The following is a 22,446-nucleotide window of genomic DNA, read 5'->3' on the forward strand; positions in this document are numbered from 1 at the left end:
AACTGAGAGACCCTGGTGCTCTCAGGGGGCGGGTGGAGCTTAGAAAACATTAATGTATCCCCAGATAGGAGAGGCACAGTTCAAGTTGGCCTGTAGCTTTTCAGGGCAGGATGATGGATGACGTGGGCTGAGACCTGGGTAGATGCATGACCTACCCTCAGGGAGGCCCCTGCTGGGAGGATCCTGATGCTGGAGGAGGGGCGAGGCGGAGGTGAAGTGGATCGGGTGGCACATGGGGCAGTTCCCACTTCTCCGTAGAGCACAGATCCATGGGTGAATGTGGTTCAAGGCGCCCAGGGGCCCTGTGATTGCAGTAACACCAGCATCCTTCCCAGCTCTGTTGAGCCCCAGTGCAGCATGCCAAAGGGTACTGGACATCAATTCAGTGCCGTGCTGGGCACTCAGGTGATCTGGTCGCGTGTGGGAGGAACACTGGGTGAATGTCACCATCAAAGGCAAACGTTTCTAAACACACAGTCAACTGCAATGTCACCAATAAGCATTTTCCATGAGTGACAGGATCATCTGAAAGCTCAAATACATGAACAGTCTCATCCGATCCAAAGGGCTCATCAGAAAGTGTGCAGATCAGTGTGAACATTCAGAGGAGGGGAGCGTGTTAGAGGAAGAAAGATGCTGTGAGCATTTCTCATCTGTCAAGACGTGGCTGTAGCCACAGAAGGCTTGAAGCACAGCTTCCGGCCTTCGCGTTTGCTCCTGGTCAAGAACCTGCTTTCATTGACTCAGGCAGCCTTAATCCCCCCCAAAGCCCTTCCTTCTTCCTTCCTAAAGCCTTGACTTCCAGGACACCTGCTCTGTGCAGGTGGGGCTTCATCAGTCACCAGTCCAAGCTGCAGGCACAGGGAGAGATGAGTCAAATTGGGTGGCAGCAGGTTCTATGGGTGGAAGAATCACCAGAGTTATAAAAAACATTCACTTTTGAATAGCACTAATAGCTGTGAAAGCAATAGCACAGGAGATAACCCTGACGTCAGTCATGGGGAAGGGTGTGTGTGCCTCACACATTTTTTTTTCCTTCAACTTTTAAGTTCCAGGGTACATGTGCAGGATATGCAAGCTTGCTACATAGGTAAACATGTGCCACAGTGGTTTGCTGCATAGATCAACCCATCACCTGGGTATTAAGCCCAGCATGTGTTAGCTATTCTTCCTGATGCTCTCCTTCCCCCCGCACAACCCCCCTACACCCCGACAGGCCCCGTCCCCATATGACCTGACATCATTTAAGGCACAGAGGAAAAGGAGAAGATGAAGTGTTTCTGGTGTAGTGGAAGTAGCCCAGAGGTGGAGTCAGTTAAACCTTGTGGGTCCCTATCACCAGCCCTGTGGCCTTGAGCAAGTCACTTAGCCTGCAGAGTCTTCGTCTCTTCACCTGCAAACAGCTGCAGTAACACCTGGCCTGCCACATCCTGATGGTAGTAGGAAACTCCTGGTGTTGGAAAATATAACATGGAGCTCCTCAGTGCTGGCATTAGAAATAACAGGCAGTAATGCCAACCTATGCCAACAGATTGAAGTCTTGCTTTTTTGAAGGATAAGAGGAAGGGAGGATAGCCGTGGGAAGGAAGACACAAGATGGCAAAGAGATTCTGGAGAGGAGAGAGGAGGAGCAGTGTGGACATTGTTGTCTCTAGGGCCTCTTGGAAGCTGAGGGTAGAAATGGAGCCATCAGAGCAAGATCTGGCAGGTGTCCTCCCGCGCCCCCACCCTCCATGCATGGCCAGTGTACTGAAAATCAGACATTGCCCAGAGGGTGATATTTGCTTCAGTAATAACAAAGGGAAACATGGTCAGACAGAGACAGCAGTGGCTCTGGAGACAGGGCCCTGCTGATCAAAGAGCAGAGGCCCAAGCCTCCTGAATTCTGGCTGCACAAACAGCTCCTGGTTTGAAACAACTTAATGGAAGCCTTTCCTAAATATGCCTTTCCTTTTCATTTTATGTTTCCCCCTCTTGGCCCAGGGACCCCCTGGAAAGGATGGGTCGAATGGACCACCAGGCCCACCAGGAACTAAGGTTGGTCACTGATGCGATTGGCACCGGTTTGGGAACCCAAAACACAGAAACTAAAGAGATTCTTGTTTGTTGGTGAATTCTAAAGCAAGTCGGTTGCCTGGGTCTTCGATCGGGACTCGGTTGAAATGTTTAGATTTATGGGGTCAGATGGGGGGAAGCTCCTTATTTTTTCTCAGGTAACTACAGAAGGATTTGGAAGCCCTAGGCTTTAAAATTTAGCCAGGCATGGTGGCTCACAGCTGTAATCTCAGCATTTTGGTGGGAATTAGCCGGGTGTGGGGTGGGCACCTGTATTCCCATTCACTTGGGAGGCCAAGGTGGGGGGTTGCTTGAGTCCAGGAATTCGAGGCTGCAGTGAACTGTGATTGTGCCATTGCACTATAGCCTGGGCAACAGAGTGAGACCTTGTCTCAAAAAGATATTTGATCCATTAGAAATATGTTTATTTATTTATTTAATTTTATTTTCAAGAAGGAAAACTTCAAAATACTCTTACTAATATAATAAGAGATTTAGATTTTCACAATGTTCTGGTGGGGCTTTTTATGGTAGAATTATTAAGATAAGAGCCAAAGGTTAAATAGCATAAAACTGGGGAGCAAATACGGGCTTAATACTTTAAATGAATATCGTACAGCCATACCAGTATTTTAACAAATGAACAAATGAGCTCTTCTTTCCTGGTGAGCACACCCAGACTCAAGTAAGCACCTCAACAGTCCTTGAAAGGCAACTTGGAAAGGCAGCTGTTGAATATTATGGGAAAATGTATTGTCATTTTCAATAAGCAAACTTAGAAGGTCAACTTCTTCGTGGCAAAATACAGAATAAGTATGGATTTAATTTAGTTTTCTAGGCATTGAATGTAAATATTGTGCATTTTTTTCTCTCCCATCTTTTGGGACAAAGGATCATGGCTGACTAAGTCTTTTTTTTAATTCTTAGAAACACTTATGCAATACCTTCCTTCTTCTAAATTTCTCAGTAAGAGAGAGGGCCAATCCTCCTCAATTATATTTTTCTAAATCAAAATTACGGCTATTGAATATGGAACCTAGGAGGCCGAATGAGCTGCTATGTTTGATGACCGTGGTTAGGTAATCACAGAGTTGAAGGAGTTCAGAACCACCCTAGTGCAGGTAGTTCTCTTCCTTACCAACCTGTGCCTAGTACTTTGTATGTTTAACCCAAGCATAGCCCCCGTCTCCTGTTAACTTTGCTGTGTATTCCTTACAGGGAGAACCAGGAGAAAGAGGGGAAGATGGTCTGCCTGGAAAACCAGGCCTTCGGGTATGGACTTTGCCTCTTTTTCCCATTACACTTGCTATTCTAAGTGGTCTATTTGGGGTGCTGTGTGAATCTTGACTTATCATAAGCCTAGCATCTGTATCAGCTGGTACTTGGCAGGAGACAAATCAGTGAATTGAAAAGGGGCAGGGTTAAAGGCTCCAACCAGGATGGCAACCTGAGGCTGGCAACAACAGAACCAAGACCACCTCTAGGACAGAAGGCGCCAGAGGAGGGAGTGGTTCCTCAGAACCAAGATATGCAGCTGGAGGAGAGAGCCCCGACCCCCATGAGAGCCGTGGCCTTGGGAAGAAGAACATCATCAGTGTCAGGCTTATCCTGGCAGGGAGGGAGTGAGAGGAACAGATACAAGTGCTTGCTCTCTCTCTCTCAACTGTGTTCTACCTCCACTGCAGTGCTTCCCAATGCCTTGACCCTACAGAAAGCCAGAAGGCAAGGAAAGCTAGCAGATGCTTTCCTTGCAATCTGTAGAGTTCAGCCTTTTCGGGCCGGCTTCCAGTGGGTGGTAAAGTGTGAAAAATGGACCTGAGGGGGAAATGAAGGCTCCCCAGCATGTGACCTGGACAGGGCAGCCCCTGTGAGTGGAGAGCCCCCAAGTGCCCTGTGATGATGGTCACGCTTTGCCCAGGCTCCCTCCAGGCGTGACTGCTGCCCTGCGAGGCTTTTCTGCTGGACCATGTGTGTGTGGTGTGAGTGTGCACGTGTGCGTTTGTGTGTGTGCATGCATGAAAACCTGTGGTGCTGAGGAGACAGTGGCCAGACAGGAGATTGTGGGGAGTTCTGCTCCTCTCACCCTCCACTCACAGGGCTCCTGCTCTACTGGGACATGAACTACTGAAGCCCAGTGACCGGGTCTTAGTCAACTCTGTACCTCCCATTCGCTACCCACAGGCAAGCACTGCTTAGATATGCAATACAGGCTTGTTAGGTAGAGAATGCATGATCAAATTCAGCCCAGCCAGAGCACAGGAGTGGCCTAGACCCCACACAGTGGGGGACGCTGACCCTGTGGGAGGGTACACCTTAGGACATCCATTTGCTGGCCAGGGAAGGTGCTGGTGGGCACATCCTGGGCCCTTATGTTCCCTATTGTTTCACTCTTTCATAAAGTGATCATTTTTAAAAGACCCAATTAAAACCAAGCAGAAAAACACACAGATTAAATTGCATCCAAGCTGTCTCAAGCACACCCAGGTTGACTGAAACTATGGAAAGAGTATTGCCAAGAGCCACTATGAACCTCCCACTTCCTGGATTCCAGATCCTAAGAACTCAGCCCTCATGTCCCCCAAGAATGCACTAGTGTGTACCAATGAGTCCCCCCATGGCCACCGACAGGCACTATATCCTTTGTATTTTAAGATTCAATATTGACGTTTAAATATACATCTATACTGATCCCCATGTCACTGAAATGTGATGACATGTAATTTGCTGTTTTTTTCTTTTTGTTTTGTTTTTGCTTTTTTAATGCATGTCCTGAGGTGGTTGTGTGTGTAGCAGAGTGAATCTCTTGGTCTTAAAAGTACTCAGCCACCTTTCAGTGTTTGATTGATTAGATTGAAATTCTATCATCTTCCAGAAGGGATCGAAAGCATTTATCTAGGTTTGCTGTTCTTGACTTCACGAATTTCATGGAATCAACCGTTCCTTATGGTTGTGTTTTCTCAAATTGTGAATTGGCCAATCCTTCTGGGTTTATACTGTATAAACCTCACTTTCTATTCAGTAATGAAGCAATCCGTTCCCATCAAGCTTCCCCTGCAGGGTTCTGTAGATGAAGGGGATTGATGATGACAATTATTGGGGTAAAATTACAGGAACCCTCTGGGATTACTCCAGCTTTTCAATCGATGTGTTTTCTATTTCTGATAATCACTAATGGTTGAAAGATTCAGAGAAACCTACTGCTTTATCTCATGTGTCATTTTTATTCAATTTCTAAGGCTCTGTGTTCAAAACATTTCTCTGGAAAGTTTAAAACGGAATTTCTGTGGTCATGATGCTTTTCCAGCATACTCTCGCAGTCCTAGAGGAGCCCTGGCAGAGGGTCTTGTTACTTTATTTTGACAAAGCATCAACTGAACATAAAAATTCTTTTCCAAGATGATGATGACTAAGTCATGGATGGCAAATTTGTAAGAGTCCACTTAGGGGGTAAAGCTGTCTGCAGGATGAGCAGAGGCATCGATGTTTTGAGGCTCACTTGGAGAATTCAAGAAGATACCGTTTCACCTCCATTATGCCTTTGGATTGGTGTTCACGACCCAAATTCAGGGGGCACTTCAGATGGTCTTCAATTTTTTTTTAACCAAACTCAGCCCCTTATCCTTTCTCAGCATGTAAGAAGCAACGCCCACTGCAAATGTGCTACTATTCTAGCAGATTGAAAGCGACAATTTGAGTGACGAGTATTTGCACAATTCTGGTTAGAGCAATTCTTACTAATTGTGCTTGTAAACATTGGGAATTGATGGGAGCATCGGAGTGTGTCTAGAATTTTCATAAGTGCTGACTCCAGATGTGTGACACCAGCGCTACAGGATAAAATGTGTACTTACACTAAGCAACGCTTTTAATTACTTTTTTTTTGTCTTTATCTCTGATAAGTTGGTAGTTCTGGCCTTCAGTACCAACTGAGTCTGGCATAGCTGCACACAAAATATAGCCCGCATACCACCTGTTCATTCATTCTTTCGTGCATCCATGCATTCATGAGAAAACCACGTTTCCTTATTAAAATCTACACTAAAGGTTTTAGTAAATAGCATAATTAATGTTAGAAATACATTGTCATTCAAGATGCTAGTTATTTTAAAGACACATGGTTGGATAAAGATGATAGTCTGCACTCACCACCACCACCATGGCAAAGCTCTTTGCATCAGTGATGTGTGAGAACCTGGTAAGTGCAGCAGCCTGATTGATGCTCTTGGATCAGAGATAAAGCCCCTCTGGCCCTGTGTTCCCCACTTCACCCTGACCACACAGTGCTAATTAGGAACTGTTTTAGTCCCCCCAAGGGACTAAACCTGGGCAACATAGTGAGACCCTTCCTCTACAGAATTTTTAAAAAAATCATTTGTGCATGGTGGTATGTGCCTATAGTCTCATCTACTCAGGAGGTTGAGGTGGGATAATTTTTTGAGCCCAAGAGCTCAAGGCTGCAATGAGCTGTGACTGCACCACTACACTCTAGCCTGGTGACAGAGTGAGACCCTGTCTTTAAAAAACTAAAAATAAAAATGGGACAGTTCTAATAGTTGTTTCTTTTGGGGAAATCAAAAGACAATATGAGAAAGTGGATTCTGCTCTGCAAAAATGCGAAGCACTTTGGTCTTCAGAGGCCGTGACTCTTGGGCCGCTAACCGTGCCGTATGTTTGAAAATTAAGGGTTGTGGCTGGCAGGTGCTGTGAATGTGTGAAGACAACTGGGGAATGGCAGTCATCTCTTTAACGTGAATGGAGAATAATGGGGTCTCTTTTATTGCATTTTCAGGGAGAAACTGGGGAGCAGGGCCTGGCAGGCCGACCTGGAGAGAAGGTCTGTTTGTTCGTGCTTTTATTCACTCATTTGATTCATTCACTCGTTGTGATACGCTAGGTCTCATATAAATCATTTAGATACCAAGAGGAATTCATCGTGGGTTTTGGGAGCTCACTGTATGTCCAGGATAAACTGGACATTGAAGAACAACTGAACAGATGTCAAGAGTGGTGGCCTGCAGGTGTTGGGGGCATAGGAGAGGGCTTTCCAGACTTAGGGACTATCAGAAAGGATGGTGAGAAGGGTGACATTGTTGCTGAGTCCCAAAGAAACAGGAAGGGTTAGACACTAGGAGAGGCAAAATAAGGGTTCCTGGGAAAGGAAACAGCTAAAGTAGACAAGAGTTTGGGGATGCTCCAGTGAAGAAAATTCTCTAGAATTCCCTTTTCTCCACTGCATTGCCTTCCATGTGATGTCCACTATGCCAGAACCACCAGAACATCTCCAGTTCCTGGAGAGCAGGAACTGAGAGCACATGGCCTGCAGCTTGGCCCCTGGGAGAGCCTTCCTGTTGACGCCTCGTGAATATTTTGTTCTCACAGGGAGAAGCAGGCCTCCCAGGGGCTCCAGGCTTCCCAGGTGTGAGAGGAGAGAAAGGAGAGCAGGTAAGTGTGGCAGCTTCCTTCCTCCCACACAGACACCTGGCCCATCTCCACAGAAAGCAGCCCCCTGTGGAGTCTCAGTCCCTCGGGAGAGTGGTAATTTTGACTGGGTGAAGAGTGTATTTCTCAGTGTTGCTGGAAGGGACAGGGAAGGGGAGAAGACTACTTGGGTCCTTGAGCTGAGACAAAGGACCATTGCTGGGAGATGTGTCTGGAAAGGGCAGAGCATTTTCAGATGAGGTGGATGGGGTCGAGGGGTGGAAGGTACCATCTGTCAGGGACAAGTGGAGAATGAGGTGCTTCACACCTAACTGACAGGTTCCCCTCTGAGTTACACTTCACTGTGGTCACTTTGCTGATGAGGCAAGGACAAGTGAGAGAGAGAGAAATATATACATGTATGTTTTTCCAAAGTCATGTTGCCGTTACCTGGAAGAGGCAGGAATTTAGCTCGGTTTGGGTTCTAATGTTTTCTAATTTTATCTTTTATTATAGGGAGAAAAAGGTGAACTGGGACTTCCAGGACTGAAAGGTGACCGAGGTGAAAAGGTGAGAGAAACTCGCTCTCATTCTGATTATCAATTATTATTAGTTGATTTTTTTTTCTAAAGGAAGAGATTTTCTGCAGAATATACTATATATATATATATATATATATATATATTTTTTTTTTTTTTTTTTTAATCAGAGTCTCACTCTGTCACCCAAGCTGGAGTGCAGTGGCATGATCTCAGCTCACTGCAACCTCTGCCTCCTGGGTTCAAGCCATTCTAGTGCCTCAGCTTCTAAAGTAGCTGGGATTACAGGCCTGCCCCACCACACCTGGCTAATTTTTGTGTTTTCAGTAGCGACGGGATTTCTCCATGTTAGCCAGGCTGGTCTTGAACTCCTGCTGAGTTCCTGACCTCAGGTGTTGTGTCTGCCTTGGGTTTCCAAAGTGCTGGGATTGCCGGCGGGAGCCACCATGCCCAGCCTATACTGAACCTTTACATTTCCGCAGAATTTAGTTGTGTGCATGACTTCAAAACTGCTTTTTGAGAAAATAATACATTAGACATAAACCTCAAACTTCATTGTTCGCAATTGTAAACTTACAAAGAAGATAATAGTATTGGAGTTGACACCTTCATCTCACTGTCCATCCGTCCGTCCACCCTTTTGTGCCTGTGACACTCAAGCTCTGCCTGAGCTTCTGTCCTGTGCTGAGTGCTCGGCGTGGCCTGTTTATGTTCAGCCTCTGTCTGAACACCACTGCCCCTTTCACAGGTATAACAGATATGGTTAGCCCAGGTGTGAGGGCAATGGAAGTGCCAGTGGAGTGTGTGGTTGACCCGGGAGCCAGCGTGAGTCAAGGCAGACTCTGTCTAAATCAAGGGGGCGTCATTGCATTTGCGGAGCCCTACTGTGTGCCCTAAAGTGCACAGAGAGGCTTCATCGGCATTGTCTTCCGGGCATATACCATGTCCGTTAGGAGCAGCACAATCAAAATGGACAGTGGAAGAGAATTCAATGACAGAGTCATTGCAGGCTGTGGACAGTGCTCAGGGAAGCCGACGGGATGCGGCCATACCCTCCAGGGCTAGGAACAGCAAGAGTGGGAAAGGACAAGAGGAGGGAGCTGTCCCAGAATCCAGAGAGGCTGGCAGCCATAGAAGGAGCCTGGCAGTCATTCTGGGCAGAAAAGCAGACAAAACCAGCTCCCCTGGCCTGACATCCTCAGCATCTCGTCCGGTCCTTCTCTGTCCTCTCCATCTCCTGCCAGACCACTGGGAATCAGGGGACGAGGTCGATGAGACCATTGAGGTTGCCTCCTGGGTTGGAGAAAGGAACAGGGGTGGATATAAAGGGACAAACAGAAAACAGCCACTGGTATCCATAAGCATGTTTTGCACATTGAAAGAGCTGAGAACAGAGAGATTTTGATGCATGCCTAACCTGCACAACCACAGGTGGAGCTGCAAGGCCAGCCCGGCCCACAGGGTCTGACTGATTGCTTTGGAGGGAGGCTTCAGACCACCACTTGCCTTTAGCAACATGTGGGCAGGTTCGAGGAGGAAGAATGCACTTTTTAAATCACAGTGTAATCTCTCCAGCCTTCTTTTACAAAAACAGGATGGAGAAGATGATGAACCCTAATTTGGCACAGGTGGTCTGGGAAAGAACGTCCCTTACTATTTTCACCTCCTAAGGAATCAGATCCCTGGTCCCAGCCCCTTCTTAGAAGAGCAGCCCCCACTCAGAAGCCAAGCAAGCACCCAGGATAGTGCCTGGTCTAGAGAGCCACATAGGTGCTTCATCTATAATATTTCAACTCATGTCAAAGCTCCAGAGAAACCTGTGCTGATCAGAAAACAACGGAATTTTTACAGTCCCGCTTGGTGAGACAACTGCAGTTGGCGTGAACCCCCTATGACAGGTGGACTCCTAGGGTGTGATGAGATTTTGTTGTGGATGGAGTCAGGTTGGGTGGGGGTTTAGACTGGAGTCAGCATGTGGCCCTCAGCCAGGATTTGGTCAGAATTTGTACACTGGCAAATCGCTGATTAGTCTGACACACGCGTGAGCTGTTGCCGAAACCGCACATGCATGAGATGTTTGTCCCTGGTCTTATTTGTCTGGAACACAAGATCCTTTGTTAAAGCAGCGTGAGCTTGAACAGTGTGCGGGGAAGTCCTGGGTTCCATATACTTGGTATGTTTTGCAAGTTGCAATTTCTTGAGTTTTCCGTTTCTCACTCTGGTAATCTTCATAATGATGAACTATGAAGTCATTTCTGTCTTAACCCCCAGTTTATAGATGAAAGAACTAAGGCATAGAGAGATGTGTTGTCTTACCCACACTCACAGAACCAAATCCTGGCTGGGACCACATGCTGACTGCAGTCTAAATAATGATGAACTATGAAGTCATTTCTGTCTTAACCCCCAGTTTATAGATGAAAGAACTAAGGCATAGAGAGATGTGTTGTCTTACCCACACTCACAGAACCAAATCCTGGCTGGGACCACATGCTGACTGCAGTCTAAAGCACGCCCCCCGACCCCATCCACGACAAAACCTCATCACACCCCAAGAGTCCACCAGACAAAGGGGGTTCACACAACTGCAGTTCGTCAGTCAAAGGGCTCTCTTGCCAAGCAGGTCTCTAAAAATTCCACTATGTTTTCTGCTCAGGCCTACAGAGTGAGGGTGGGTGTGAGTCCAGACAGTTGCATTCTAAAATACATGCTTTTGACCACAATGACTAACATCCTTTCTACTAGATTCTAACTTTTGCTTCTAGTTCTTACCCTTTCACCAAAGATATATCCATTTGCTCTGACAGTCATTGTCTAAGAGGACTGATAGGACTTGCCTTCTGCTGATAGAACATGTACCCTCTGCTGATAGAACACGTACCCTCTGCTGGTAGAACACGTACCCTCTGCAGGTAGAACACTTACCCTCTGCTGATATAACCCTTACTTTCTGCTGGTAGAACCCTCATTCTCTGCTGGTAGAACCCTCACTCTATGCTGGTAGAACCCTCACTCTCTGTTAGTAGAACACTTACCCACTGCAGATAGAACCCTTACTCTGTGCTGGTAGAACCCTTACCCTCTGCTGATAGAACACGTACCCTTTGCTGATAGAACATGTACCCTCTGCTGATAGAACACATACCCCCAGCTAACAGATGTTGATAGAACCCTTACCCTCTCCCGGGCCATCATGAAGAAAATGACAATGAACAAGACATGGCCTAGCATTTAGGGATCTCAGGCTCTACAGGGGGTACAGGCATGGACAGGGTTGGGAGTCCCACCCTGAGTAAGACACTGTACCAGGCGTTTGCTTTTTTTGCTGTTTCGTGCTCAGCCTCTGACCAAATGCAGCTCTAGTTCCACAGCAACTTTATAAACACCCGCCCCAAACCCCTCTTAGGAGTTTATGTGTGCATGCCTGCAGCTTAGTGGAAAGAGCACCATTCTTGGAGTCATAATGCTGGCCTGGAGTATGGTCCTGGTTCTACCTGCTGTGTGGCATCTTCCCTGACCTTCCTGTGCCTTGGTTTGCCAGCTCAACAATGAGCCTCTGGGTTGTTAAAGAGCATAAGGATTTCCTGTTGTGGATGACTTGTGGCAGGCTCACCGAGGACTGTCCTGAGCACCATCTGTGTAGGGACATAGGTAATCTCAGGCCAACCCTGTGAAGGGTTGCTGCTGTCAACAACATCCCCACTTGATAGATGAGGAAACCAAGGCACAGAAAAGCTAAATCGCTTGCCCAGAGCTGCATGAATAGAGGTTTAGAGTCAAGATATGAACCCTGCCAGTGCACATGGAAAGTCCTGGGTCTTAGCACACAAGGCCATACCCTAGGCCTGCCCTGGGGCTGCCTCAGGAGGAATGGTGCCCACACACCCACAGGGGTCTTGCATCCTTCCTCCTCCTGCATGATGCTTTTCAGGGTGCCCCATTCTCCCAAGTTTACTTTCTCCCCTCCAATTTCCAGCTCTCTTTCTGCGCTGGTGCTTTCTGGGCTCCAGGCAGTGCCTCCCATCCCCCTTCTCTGGGGCTGGAGGCTGAGGACTTTACTCAGGGCAGACTTGTGGTCTATAAATAGAGAGCCCAGAGTGGAAAAGGCTCTGCCTCGGTAAGCCATTCAAGCCTGCTGCTGCCGTGGACTTTTCAGAAATGCAATTTCTATTTGAGAAACTCATTTCCAGAATGCAAAGGCTTAGCGAGACCATAAAGCCCCTTTGATTACTTGGACAGAATTGCCAGGGCCATGGCAGTCACATTCAAGCTTCCAAAGAATCTGGTTTGCCTTTCTTTTCCTCCAGAGAAATATGTGATAATTGACAATTTTGGTCAGAAAATCCAAAAGAAGACATTAAAGCAACATTGCCCTCTTCTGACTATGCCTTGCCTGTCTCTGCCTCTGCTTTTCCCTTCATGTCCCCTGCTCTTCCCCATTACTGGCACTTAGGCCCACAGCATCAGGGAAGTGTGTGTCTGATCAGACAGGTGTGTCTGATGCCCCTGTTCCAGCAAGGGGTGCTGACAGTCAAACACCTCATGGAGGAGCTGGGATTAGAACCCAGGCCTGTTGCATTAACCCTAACACCCATTGATCCTTCTTAGTCAAGCCTCTTTTCCAAAGGCAGAGAGCGCCCATGGGTCTACCTGCCCCAGCTCGCTGTTCTTCCCTTGCCCACAGCCCTCAGGATGAGGAGGCTGTTTCCAAAAGGCAGTCTTCATGCCCTCAGGGTGAGAGACACATCTCTCCTCCAGCCCTCTTCTCATTGATACCCGTTCATGCATTCAACTGGGAAAACACTTAACTTTGATCATTTGGACATTTTAATTGAGAGTAAATTGATTTAGATGAGATTGGTTCTGGAGCTTGAGTTCAACAATGTCAGGAAGAGAATTGGGTAAAATCAAATAATCCACAGTAACACCAAGAAAGTGCTTTTCTTTCGGAAGCTACTGGAACTTTAATCAGAGCAACGCCACACAATTGTAAAGGGCATGCATTCTGAGCTTAAAACCAGGCTCGGTCATTTGCAGAATGTGTGACTTAGGGCAGGTTCATTGACGTTTTATGCCTCTTCATCTGTGAAATGGAGATATATACATACATTATGGGCATTGCTACAAAGATGAAATGCATTCACACATGTAAACTACTTAAACCAGGAGCTGGAATCAAATATTAAGTAACAACAGAAATAATGGTAGAAAAGGATACAACATTTTATAATTATATTATTGTTGTTGACTGAGGGTGAACTTGTCCCTCTCTAAGCCAGCTTTATTCATACATTTATGTATTTCATAACCATATTTAGAAGGCTTGCAATAGAGCCAGTCCTGGACTGGTTTGAGAAATGGATCTAGATATAGACACCTGTCCCCTGGGACCATGTGGCACACATGAAATGACAGGCTTTGGAAACTGTATTCACTCACCGTGGGCAGTCTTGTGTGGAGCAGCTCAGTGACGTCCTTTCCTCGGGCCAGATGCAATAACAGCATACTACTTATGGTCTCACTCAATCTCTGTGCCATGCTGTGAGCTGTATGTATTATCACCATCATTGTTCTGCAAAGAGAAAACATGCCAAATTAGGTAAAATAATTTATGAAATGGTATAGTTAGGTTTCCAGCTCAGGTGATTCAACTCCCAAGCCTGTGTTGCTTATAGGAATGTAACACTGTTCCCCCCAGGTTCCTGAGTAGAGTCCACTCCTTCAGGGGGGTGGGGCAGGGCCCACTGGCATCCCTAAGACAGCTGGCCTTCAAATGTGTCATTGTGCTCAGGGCACATGTGTGGGAATGTTTGCTGTAACAAATCAACATTAGTTGTGATTGCAATCAGAGAAAAACCACATAAATGTCATCAACAGGAAGATGGATAAGAAATAACTTTATTACCATTTTTTAGTTATACTTTAAGTTCTAGGGTACATGTGCACAACATGCAGGTTTGTTACATATGTGTACACATGCCATGTGGGTGTGCTGCACCCATCAACTCATCATTTACATCAGGTGTATCTCCTAATGCTATCCCTCCCCCTTCCCCTACCCCACGACAGGCCCCGGTGTCTGATGTTCCTTACTGTGTGTCCAAGTGTTCTCACTGTACAATTCCCACCTGTGAGTGAGAACATGCAGTGTTTGGTTTTCTGTCCTTGCGATAGTTGCTCAGAATGATGGTTTCCAGCTTCATCCATGTCCCTGCAAAGTACATGAACTGATCCTTTTTTATGGCTGCATAGTATTCCATGGTGTATATGTGCCACATTTTCTTAATTCAGTCTGTCATTGATTGACATCTGGGTCAGTTCCAAGTCTTTGCTATTGTGAATAGTGCCACAATGAACATACGTGTGCCTGTGTCTTTATAGCAACATGATTTATAATCCTTTGGATGTATACCCACTAATGGGATGGCTGGGTCAAATGGTATTTCTAGTTCTAGATCCTTGAGGAATCACCACACTGTCTTCCACAATGGTTGAACTAGTTTACAGTCCCACCAACAGTGTAAAAGTGTTCCTATTTCTTCACATCCTCTCCAGCTCCTGTTGTTTCCTGACTTTTTAATGATCACCATTCTAACTGGTGTGAGATGGTATCTCATTGTGGTTTTGATTTGCATTTCTCTGATGGCCAGTGATGATGAGCATTTTTTCATGTGTCTGTTGGCTGTATGAATGTCTTCTTTTGAGAAGTGTCTGTTCATATCCTTTGCCCACTTTTTGATGGGGTTGTTTGATTTTTTCTTGTAAATTTAAGTTCTTTGTAGATTCGGGATATTAGCCCTTTGTCAGATGGGTAGATTGTGAAAATTTTCTCCCATTCTGTAGGTTGCCTATTCACTCTGATGGTAGTTTCTTTTGCTGTGCAGAAGCTCTTTCATTTAATTAGATCCCATTTGTCTATTTTGGCTTTTATTGCCATTGCTTTTGGTGTTTTAGTCATGAAGTCCTTGCCCATACCTATGTCCTGAATGGTAATGCCTAGGTTTTCTTCTAGGGTTTTTATGGTTTTAGGTCTAACATTTAAGTCTTTAATCCATCTTGAATTAATTTTTGTATAAGATGTAAGCAAAGGACCCAGTTTCAGCTTTCTACATATGTCTAGCCAGTTTTCCCAGCATCATTTATTAAATAGGGAATCGTTTCCCCATTTCTTGTTTTTGTCAGGTTTGTCAAAGATCAGATGGTTGTAGATGTGTGGTATTATTTCTGAGGGCTCTGTTCTGTTCCATTGGTCTATATCTCTGTTTTGGTACCAGTACCATGCTGTTTTGGTTACTGTAGCCTTGTAGTATAGTTTGAAGTCAGGTAGCATGATGCCTCCAGCTTTGTTCTTTTGACTTAGGATTGTCTTGGCAATGCGGGCTCTTTTTTGGTTCCATATGAACTTTAAAGTAGTTTTTTCCAATTCGGTGAAGAAAATCATTGGTAGCTTAATGGGGATGGCATTGAATCTATAAATTACCTTGGGCAGTATGGCCGTTTTCACAATATTGATTCTTCCTATCATGAGCATGGGCTATTCTTCCATTTGTTTGTGTCCTCTTTTATTTCGTTGAGCAGTGGTTCGTAGTTCTCCTTAAAGAGGTCATTTACTTCCCTTGTAAGTTGGATTCCTAGGCATTTTATTCTCTTTGAAGCAATTGTGAATGGGAGTTCACTCATGATTTGGCTCTTTATTTGTCTGTTATTGATATATAGGAATGCTTGTGATTTTTGCACGTTGATTTTGTATCCTGAGCCTTTGCTGAAGTTGCTTATCAGCTTAAGGAGATTTTGGGCTGAGATGATGGGATTTTCTAAATACACAATCATGTCTTCTGCAAACAGGGACAATTTGATTTCCTCTTTTCCTAATTGAATACCCTTTATTTCTTTCTCCTGCCTGATTGCCCTGGTCAGAACTTCCAATACTATGTTGAATAGGAGTAGTGAGAGAGGGCATCCCTGTGTTGTGCCAGTTTTCAAAGGCAATGCTTCCAGTTTTTGCCCATTCAGTATGATATTGGCTGTGGGTTTGTCATAATTAGCTCTCATTATTTTGAGATACATCCCATCAACACCTAGTTTACTGAGAGTTTTTAGCATGAAGGGCTGCTGAATTTTGTCAAAGGCCTTTCCTGCGTCTATTGAGATAATCATGTGGTTTTTGTCTTTGGTTCTGTTTATACAATGGATTATGTTTATTGATTTGCATATGTTGAACCAACCTTGCATCCCAGGGATGAAGCACACTTGATCATGGTGGATAAGCTTTTTGATATGCTGCCAGATTCGGTTTACCAGTGTTTTATTGAGGATTTTTGCATCAATGTTCATCAGGGATATTGGTTTAAAATTCTCTTTTTTTGTTGTGTCTCTGCCAGGCTTTGGTATCAGGATGACGCTGGCCTCATAAAATGAGTTAGGGAGGATTCCCTCTTTTTCTATTGATTGGAATAGTTTCAGAAGGAATGGTACCAGCTCCTCTTTGTATCTCTGGTAGAATTCGGCTGTGAATCCGTCTGGACCTGGACTTTTTTTGGTTGGTAGGCTCTTAATTATTGCCTCAATTTCAGAGCCTGTTATTGGTCTCTTCAGGGATTCAACTTCTTCCTGGTTTAGTCTTGGGAGGGTGTATGTGTCCAGGAATTTATCCATTTCTTCTAGATTTTCTAGTTTATTTGCATAGAGGTGTTTATAGTATTCTCTGATGGTAGTTTGTATTTTTGTGGGATTGTTGGTGATATCCCCTTTATCATTTTTTATTGCATCTATTTGATTCTTCTCTCTTTTCTTCTTTATTAGTCTTGCTAGTGATCTGTCAATTTTGTTGATCTTTTCAAAAAACCAGCTGCTGGATTCATTGATGTTTTTGAAGGTGTTTTTGTGTCTCTGTCTACTTCAGTTCTGCTCTGATCTTAGTTATTTCTTGCCTTCTGCTAGCTTTTGAATGTGTTTGCTCTTGCTTCTCTAGTTCTTTTAATTGTGATGTTAGGGTGTCAATTTTAGATCTTTCCTGCTTTCTCTTGTGGGCATTTAGTGCTATAAGTTTCCCTCTACACACTGCTTTAAATGTGTCCCAGAGATTCTGGTATGTTGTATCTTTGTTCTCATTGGTTTGAAAGAACATCTTTATTTTTGCCGTCATTTTGTTATGTACCCAGTAGTCATTCAGGAGCAGGTTGTTCAGTTTCCACGTAGTTGAGCGGTTTTGATTAAGTTTCTTAATCCTGAGTTCTAGTTTGATTGTACTATGGTCTGAGAGACAGTTTGTTATAATTTCTGTTCTTTTACATTTGCTGACCACCAATTATGTGGTCAGTTTTGGAATAAGTGCCATGTGATGCTGAGAAGAATGTATATTCTGTTGATTTGGCATGGAGAGTTCTGTAGATGTCCATTAGGTCTGCTTGGTGCAGAGCTGAGTTCAAGTTCTGGATATCTTTGTTAACTTTCTGTCTCATTGATCTGTCTAATGTTGACAATGGGGTGTTAAAGTCTCCATTATTATTGTTTGGGAGTCTAGGTCTCTTTGTAGGTCTCTAAGGACTTGCTTTATGAATCTGGGTACTCCTGTATTGGGTGCATATATATTTAGGATAGTTAGCTCTTCTTGTTGAATTGATCCCTTTACCACTATGTAATGGCCTTCTTTGTCTCTTTTGATCTTTGTTGGTTTAAAGTCTGTTTTATCAGAGACTAGGATTGCAACGCTGCCTTTTTTTTTTTTTTTTTCCATTTGCTTGGTAGATCTTCCTCCATCCCTTTATTTTGAGCCTATGTGTGTCTCTGCATGTGAGATGGGTCTCCTGAATACAGCACACTGATGGGTCTTGACTCTTTATCTAATTTGCCAGTCTGTGTCTTTTAACTGGAGCATATAGCCCATTTACATTTAAGGTTAATATTGTTATGTGTGAACTTGATCCTGTCATTATGAAGTTAGCTGGTTATTTTGCTCATTAGTTGATGCAGTTTCTTCCTAGCATGGATGGTCTTTACAATTTGGCATGATTTTGCAGTGGCTGGTACCGGTTGTTCATTTCCATGTTTAGTGCTTCCTTCAGGACCTCTTATAAGGCAGGCCTGGTGGTGACAGAATCTCTCAGCATTTGCTTGTCTGTAAAGGATTTTATTTCTCCTTCAGTTATGAAGCTTAGTTTGGCTGGATATGAAATTCTGGGTTGAAAATTATTTTCTTTAAGAATGTTGAATATTGGCCCCCACTCTCTTCTGGTTTGTAGAGTTTCTGCCGAGAGATCCGCTTTTAGTCAGATGAGCTTCCCTTTGTGGGTAACCCAACCTTTCTCTCTGACTGCCCTTACCATTTTTTCCTTCATTTCAACTTGGGTGAATCTGACAATTATGTGACTTGGAGTTACTCTTCTCGAGGAGTATCTTCATGGCATTCTCTGTATTACCTGAATTTGAGTGTTGGCTTGCCTTGCTAGGTTGGGGACGTTCTCCTGGGTAATATCCTGCAGAGTGTTTTCCAGCTTGGTTCCATTCTCCCCGTCACTTTCAGGTAATCAATCAGATGTAGATTTGGTCTTTTCACATAGTCCCATAGTTCTTGGGGGCTTTGTCTGTTTCTTTTTACTCTTTTTCTCTAAACTTCTCTTCTTGTTTCATTTCATTCATTTGATCTTCAATCACTGATACCCTTTCTTCCACTTGATTGAATCGGCTACTGAAGCTTGTGCATGCATCACATAGTTCTCATGCCATGGTTTTCTACTCCATCAGGTCACTTAAGGTCTTCTCTATGCTGTTTATTCTAGTTAGCCATTCGTCTAATCTTTTTTCAAGGTTTTTAGCTTCTTTGCGATGGGTTCGAACATCCTCCTTTAGCTTGGAGAAGTTTATTACTGATTGTCTGAAGCCTACTTCTGTCAGCTCGTCAAAGTCATTCTCCATCCTGCTTTGTTCCATTGCTGGAGAGGAGCTGCATTCCTTTGGAGGAGAAGAGGCACTCTGATTTTTAGAATTTTCAGCTTTTCTGGTCTGGTTTTTCCCCATCTTTGTGGTTTTATCTACCTTTGGTCTTTGGTGATGGTGATGTACAGATGCGGTTTTGGTTTGGATGTCCTTTCTGTTTGTTAGTTTTCCTTATAATAGTCGGGACCCTCAGCTACAGGTCTGTTGGAGTTTGCTAGAGGTCCACTCCAGACCCTGTTTGCCTGGGTATCACCAGTGGAGGCTGCAGAACAGCAAATATTGCAGAACAGCAAATGTTGCTGCCTGATCCTTCCTCTGGAAGCTTCGTCTCAGAGGGGCACCTGGCTGTATGAGGTGTCAGTTGGCCCCTATTTGGAGATGCCTCCCAGTTAGGCTACTTGGGGGTCAGGGACCCACTTGAGGAGGCAGTCTCTCTGTTCTCAGATCTCAAACTCCATGCTGGGAGAACCACTACTCTCTTCAAAGCTGTCAGACAGGGATGTTTAAGTCTGCGGAAGTTTCTGCTGCCTTTTGTTCAGCTATGTCCTGCCCCCAGAGGTGGAGTCTACAGAGGCAGGCAGGTCTTCTTGAGTTGCGGTGGGCTTCACCCAGTTCGAGCTTCCTGGCCACTTTGTTTACCTACTGAAGCCTCAGCAATGGTGGATGCACCTCCTCCAGCCTCGCTGCTGCCTTGCAGTTTGATCTCAGACTGCTGTGCTAGCAATGAGCGAGACTTCATGGGTGTGGGACCCTCTGAGCCAGGTGCAGGATTTAATCTTCAGGTGTGTTGTTTGCTTAGACCGTTGGAAAAGCGCAGTATTATGGTGGGAGTGTCCTGATTTTCCAGTTATCATCTGTCATGGCTTCCCTTGGCTAGGAAAGGGAATTCCCCAGCTCCTTGCACTTCCCAGGTGAGGCGATGCCCCACCCTGCTTTGGCTCACCCTCTGTGGGCTGCACCCACTGTCCAACAAGCCCCAGTGAGATGAACCCAGTACCTCAGTTGGAAATGCAGAAATCACCCGTCTTCTGCGTTGCTCATGCTAGGAGCTGCAGCCTGGAGCTGTTCCTATTCAGCCATCTTGGAACCCCCCTCACTTTATTACTGTTTACACAATAGAATAGTGTATAGTGATATAAATGATCTACCACTACACATATCAATATGGATACTTCTCAAAACAATGTTTTTATATGTCTGAAGTAGTTTGTAATTTGGAATGTACATATGTAAATTTGTATATATGTATGTATCTATGAAGGTAGGTGCAGGGTGGGTGATTCTGTTGTCCGGGGAGAACAGTGTTAGCTGATCTGTCACAGCATAAGCAGAGTTGGGAGGAGGATTAATGGTCATGGTTTTTCCATTTCTCCATCTAGGGTGAAGCTGGTCCTGCAGGCCCTCCCGGGTTACCTGGAACTGTAAGTTACTCTGCTTCTAATTCTTTCTCCTCTGAATTCCTATGATATTGGGATTCATACTCCCCCTCCACCAACCACCACTACTTAGTTTTAAATATCTCCCCTACTGGGGTTTGCCAATAGCTAGGCCCATTCCTAGGTCCTACAAACCAAAAATATATACAGTTCTCTAAGAACCATCCTATGCTTATTGATTTATTCAGCAAAAGCCCAATTATTTATCAGAATGGGTGCTAGATACTGAGAATACATATCTGCCTGTCACATATGGGGAAACTGAGGTCCAGAGACAAGAAGCAGTTTGCCCAGGGTAAGACTGTACTACCATGACCCAGGAACTGGCCTTCATTCATCTGCCCTCTATACGTGTTAGGGTGGGCATGGCGAGTTGGTGTTGAGTATCAGTAAGAGCGTGGGCTTTGAGGGCACGAAGACCTGGCTCCCAGCTCTGTCATTCACCAGCATTGTGGTCATAGTTATGGTCTAACAAAGTCAGTTTTCTCGTCTGTTAAAAGTATTATACCCAGCTATCTTGTACATATGGAGTGAACGTTAACTGAAATGGTACAAAATATTTAGCAGAGTTTCTGGCGCATTATAAATATTAAAAAGTTTAGAACCTACTATTATTATTATTTATCTTACTTCCAAGAACTGTATAAGGGGGAACATTTTTCTTTTTTATTTTTTTCCATTTTAGTGTTTCTTCCTGGTCTTGAGATCCTCTGTTTTGACCACCTGATTTCAGGGAAGTTTGCACATGGCTTCTTGGGCTGGCCTGACCCTATACATGTATCAGGAGTTGGCCAGTTACTATCCCCCTCAGGGGATACCAGGAGAAGAGAGAGTCTGTGCACTCGGAAATCCCATTTGTAGTGTGGCAAAGAATCTTACTCTATGTTCTTCATCAAACCGAAATCATTATTCCACAACTCTGTCTCCTCCCCAGCAACACTCATCAAAATGAGACTCGGACATTCCATAAGGGCGTTGGAAGAAATTGGAAACACAACTTTAGAGTTAGAATTAGTCATATCAAATTTTTGTTTAAGGTTGATAACCTACAGCACTGGCAGAGGTGCAGAGCAGCAAACACTCTCATACCTTTTTGGTGAGAGAACACATTGGGTGCACCTATTTGAGAAGTTACTTGGCAGTACCAATGTATCACAAAGTGCCTACCCCTTAGCTTAGATATTCCATGTCTAGGCATTTATCCTGCAGAAATATTTGTATGTGTGCATTTTTAAAAACATGTATAAGGATATGCATTGTAGTGTCACTTACGACAATAAAAAATTAGAAACAGACCACACAATCATAAGCATAAAATTAAGTGAATCACAAAATATCTGTATCATGGAATTCTACAAATTGATATGCATACAATATGTGCATGGTCTTGAAAAGATAGTGATATTCAAATTAAATGGAACAAGGCAAATTAAGTGGAAAAAACTGATTAGTCAATCCCTGCATATTGAAAGATGAAGAGCACTGGCTCCCCAGGCCACCCATGTGGATGCCAGTTCCTGTCCTGACATTCACCAGCCGCTTGAACTTCATTCTGTGGTTTGCTTCTGTGTCCTCTAATTTTCTTATCCATAAGGCAGGACAGAAACAGATAGTCCACCTCTTAGGAGTTATTGTGAGACCACATGAGTGAAGGCCTGTCAGTGACTCTAAGTAACCATGTATAGTCGCTGTTACTATTTGTATAACTTGCACAAAGTTATATATTTCTAAACATTTATAATTGTGTGGAAATATATAGGAAACATTTAAAAACATGGTAAACTGAAAAACAGTGCCTTCTGGAAATCGGATGGGAATTGGGGACATGGAAGGCAAGGTATAGGAAGCTCCTTTATTCCTTCTTCTTTTAATGTATTGTGATTTAGGACCATTATCTATGATTTTTTTTGTGCATTTACTGCCTCTTTTGGGCCCCTGCTGGGACCCAGGCATCTGCATGGATCAGATCTGTCAGAGCTTGTAGCCTAGTGAGGAAGATAAACTAATCCTACTGTGGCAAAGATACACCTACATTGCAAATGATAGTAAATGTGATCCAGGAA

The 22,446-nt window shown here is 44.4% G+C and overlaps 1 protein-coding gene across 1 annotated transcript in view; it reads left to right on the top strand.

The window, feature by feature from the left end:
* The window catches only part of COL22A1 (collagen type XXII alpha 1 chain), a 303,439-nt gene that overhangs the window by 161,124 nt on the left and 119,869 nt on the right, over positions 1 to 22,446 (top strand). Inside the window, exons 25-30 of the mRNA XM_010364508.2 lie at positions 1,984 to 2,037; positions 3,274 to 3,327; positions 6,845 to 6,889; positions 7,435 to 7,497; positions 7,990 to 8,043; positions 20,327 to 20,368. Of these exons, the coding sequence (XP_010362810.2) occupies positions 1,984 to 2,037; positions 3,274 to 3,327; positions 6,845 to 6,889; positions 7,435 to 7,497; positions 7,990 to 8,043; positions 20,327 to 20,368 (312 nt within the window). The remainder of the gene's footprint in view (positions 1 to 1,983; positions 2,038 to 3,273; positions 3,328 to 6,844; positions 6,890 to 7,434; positions 7,498 to 7,989; positions 8,044 to 20,326; positions 20,369 to 22,446) is intronic.

This window comes from Rhinopithecus roxellana, chromosome 9, assembly GCF_007565055.1.
Source record: "Rhinopithecus roxellana isolate Shanxi Qingling chromosome 9, ASM756505v1, whole genome shotgun sequence".
Taxonomy (NCBI): Eukaryota; Metazoa; Chordata; class Mammalia; order Primates; family Cercopithecidae; genus Rhinopithecus; species Rhinopithecus roxellana.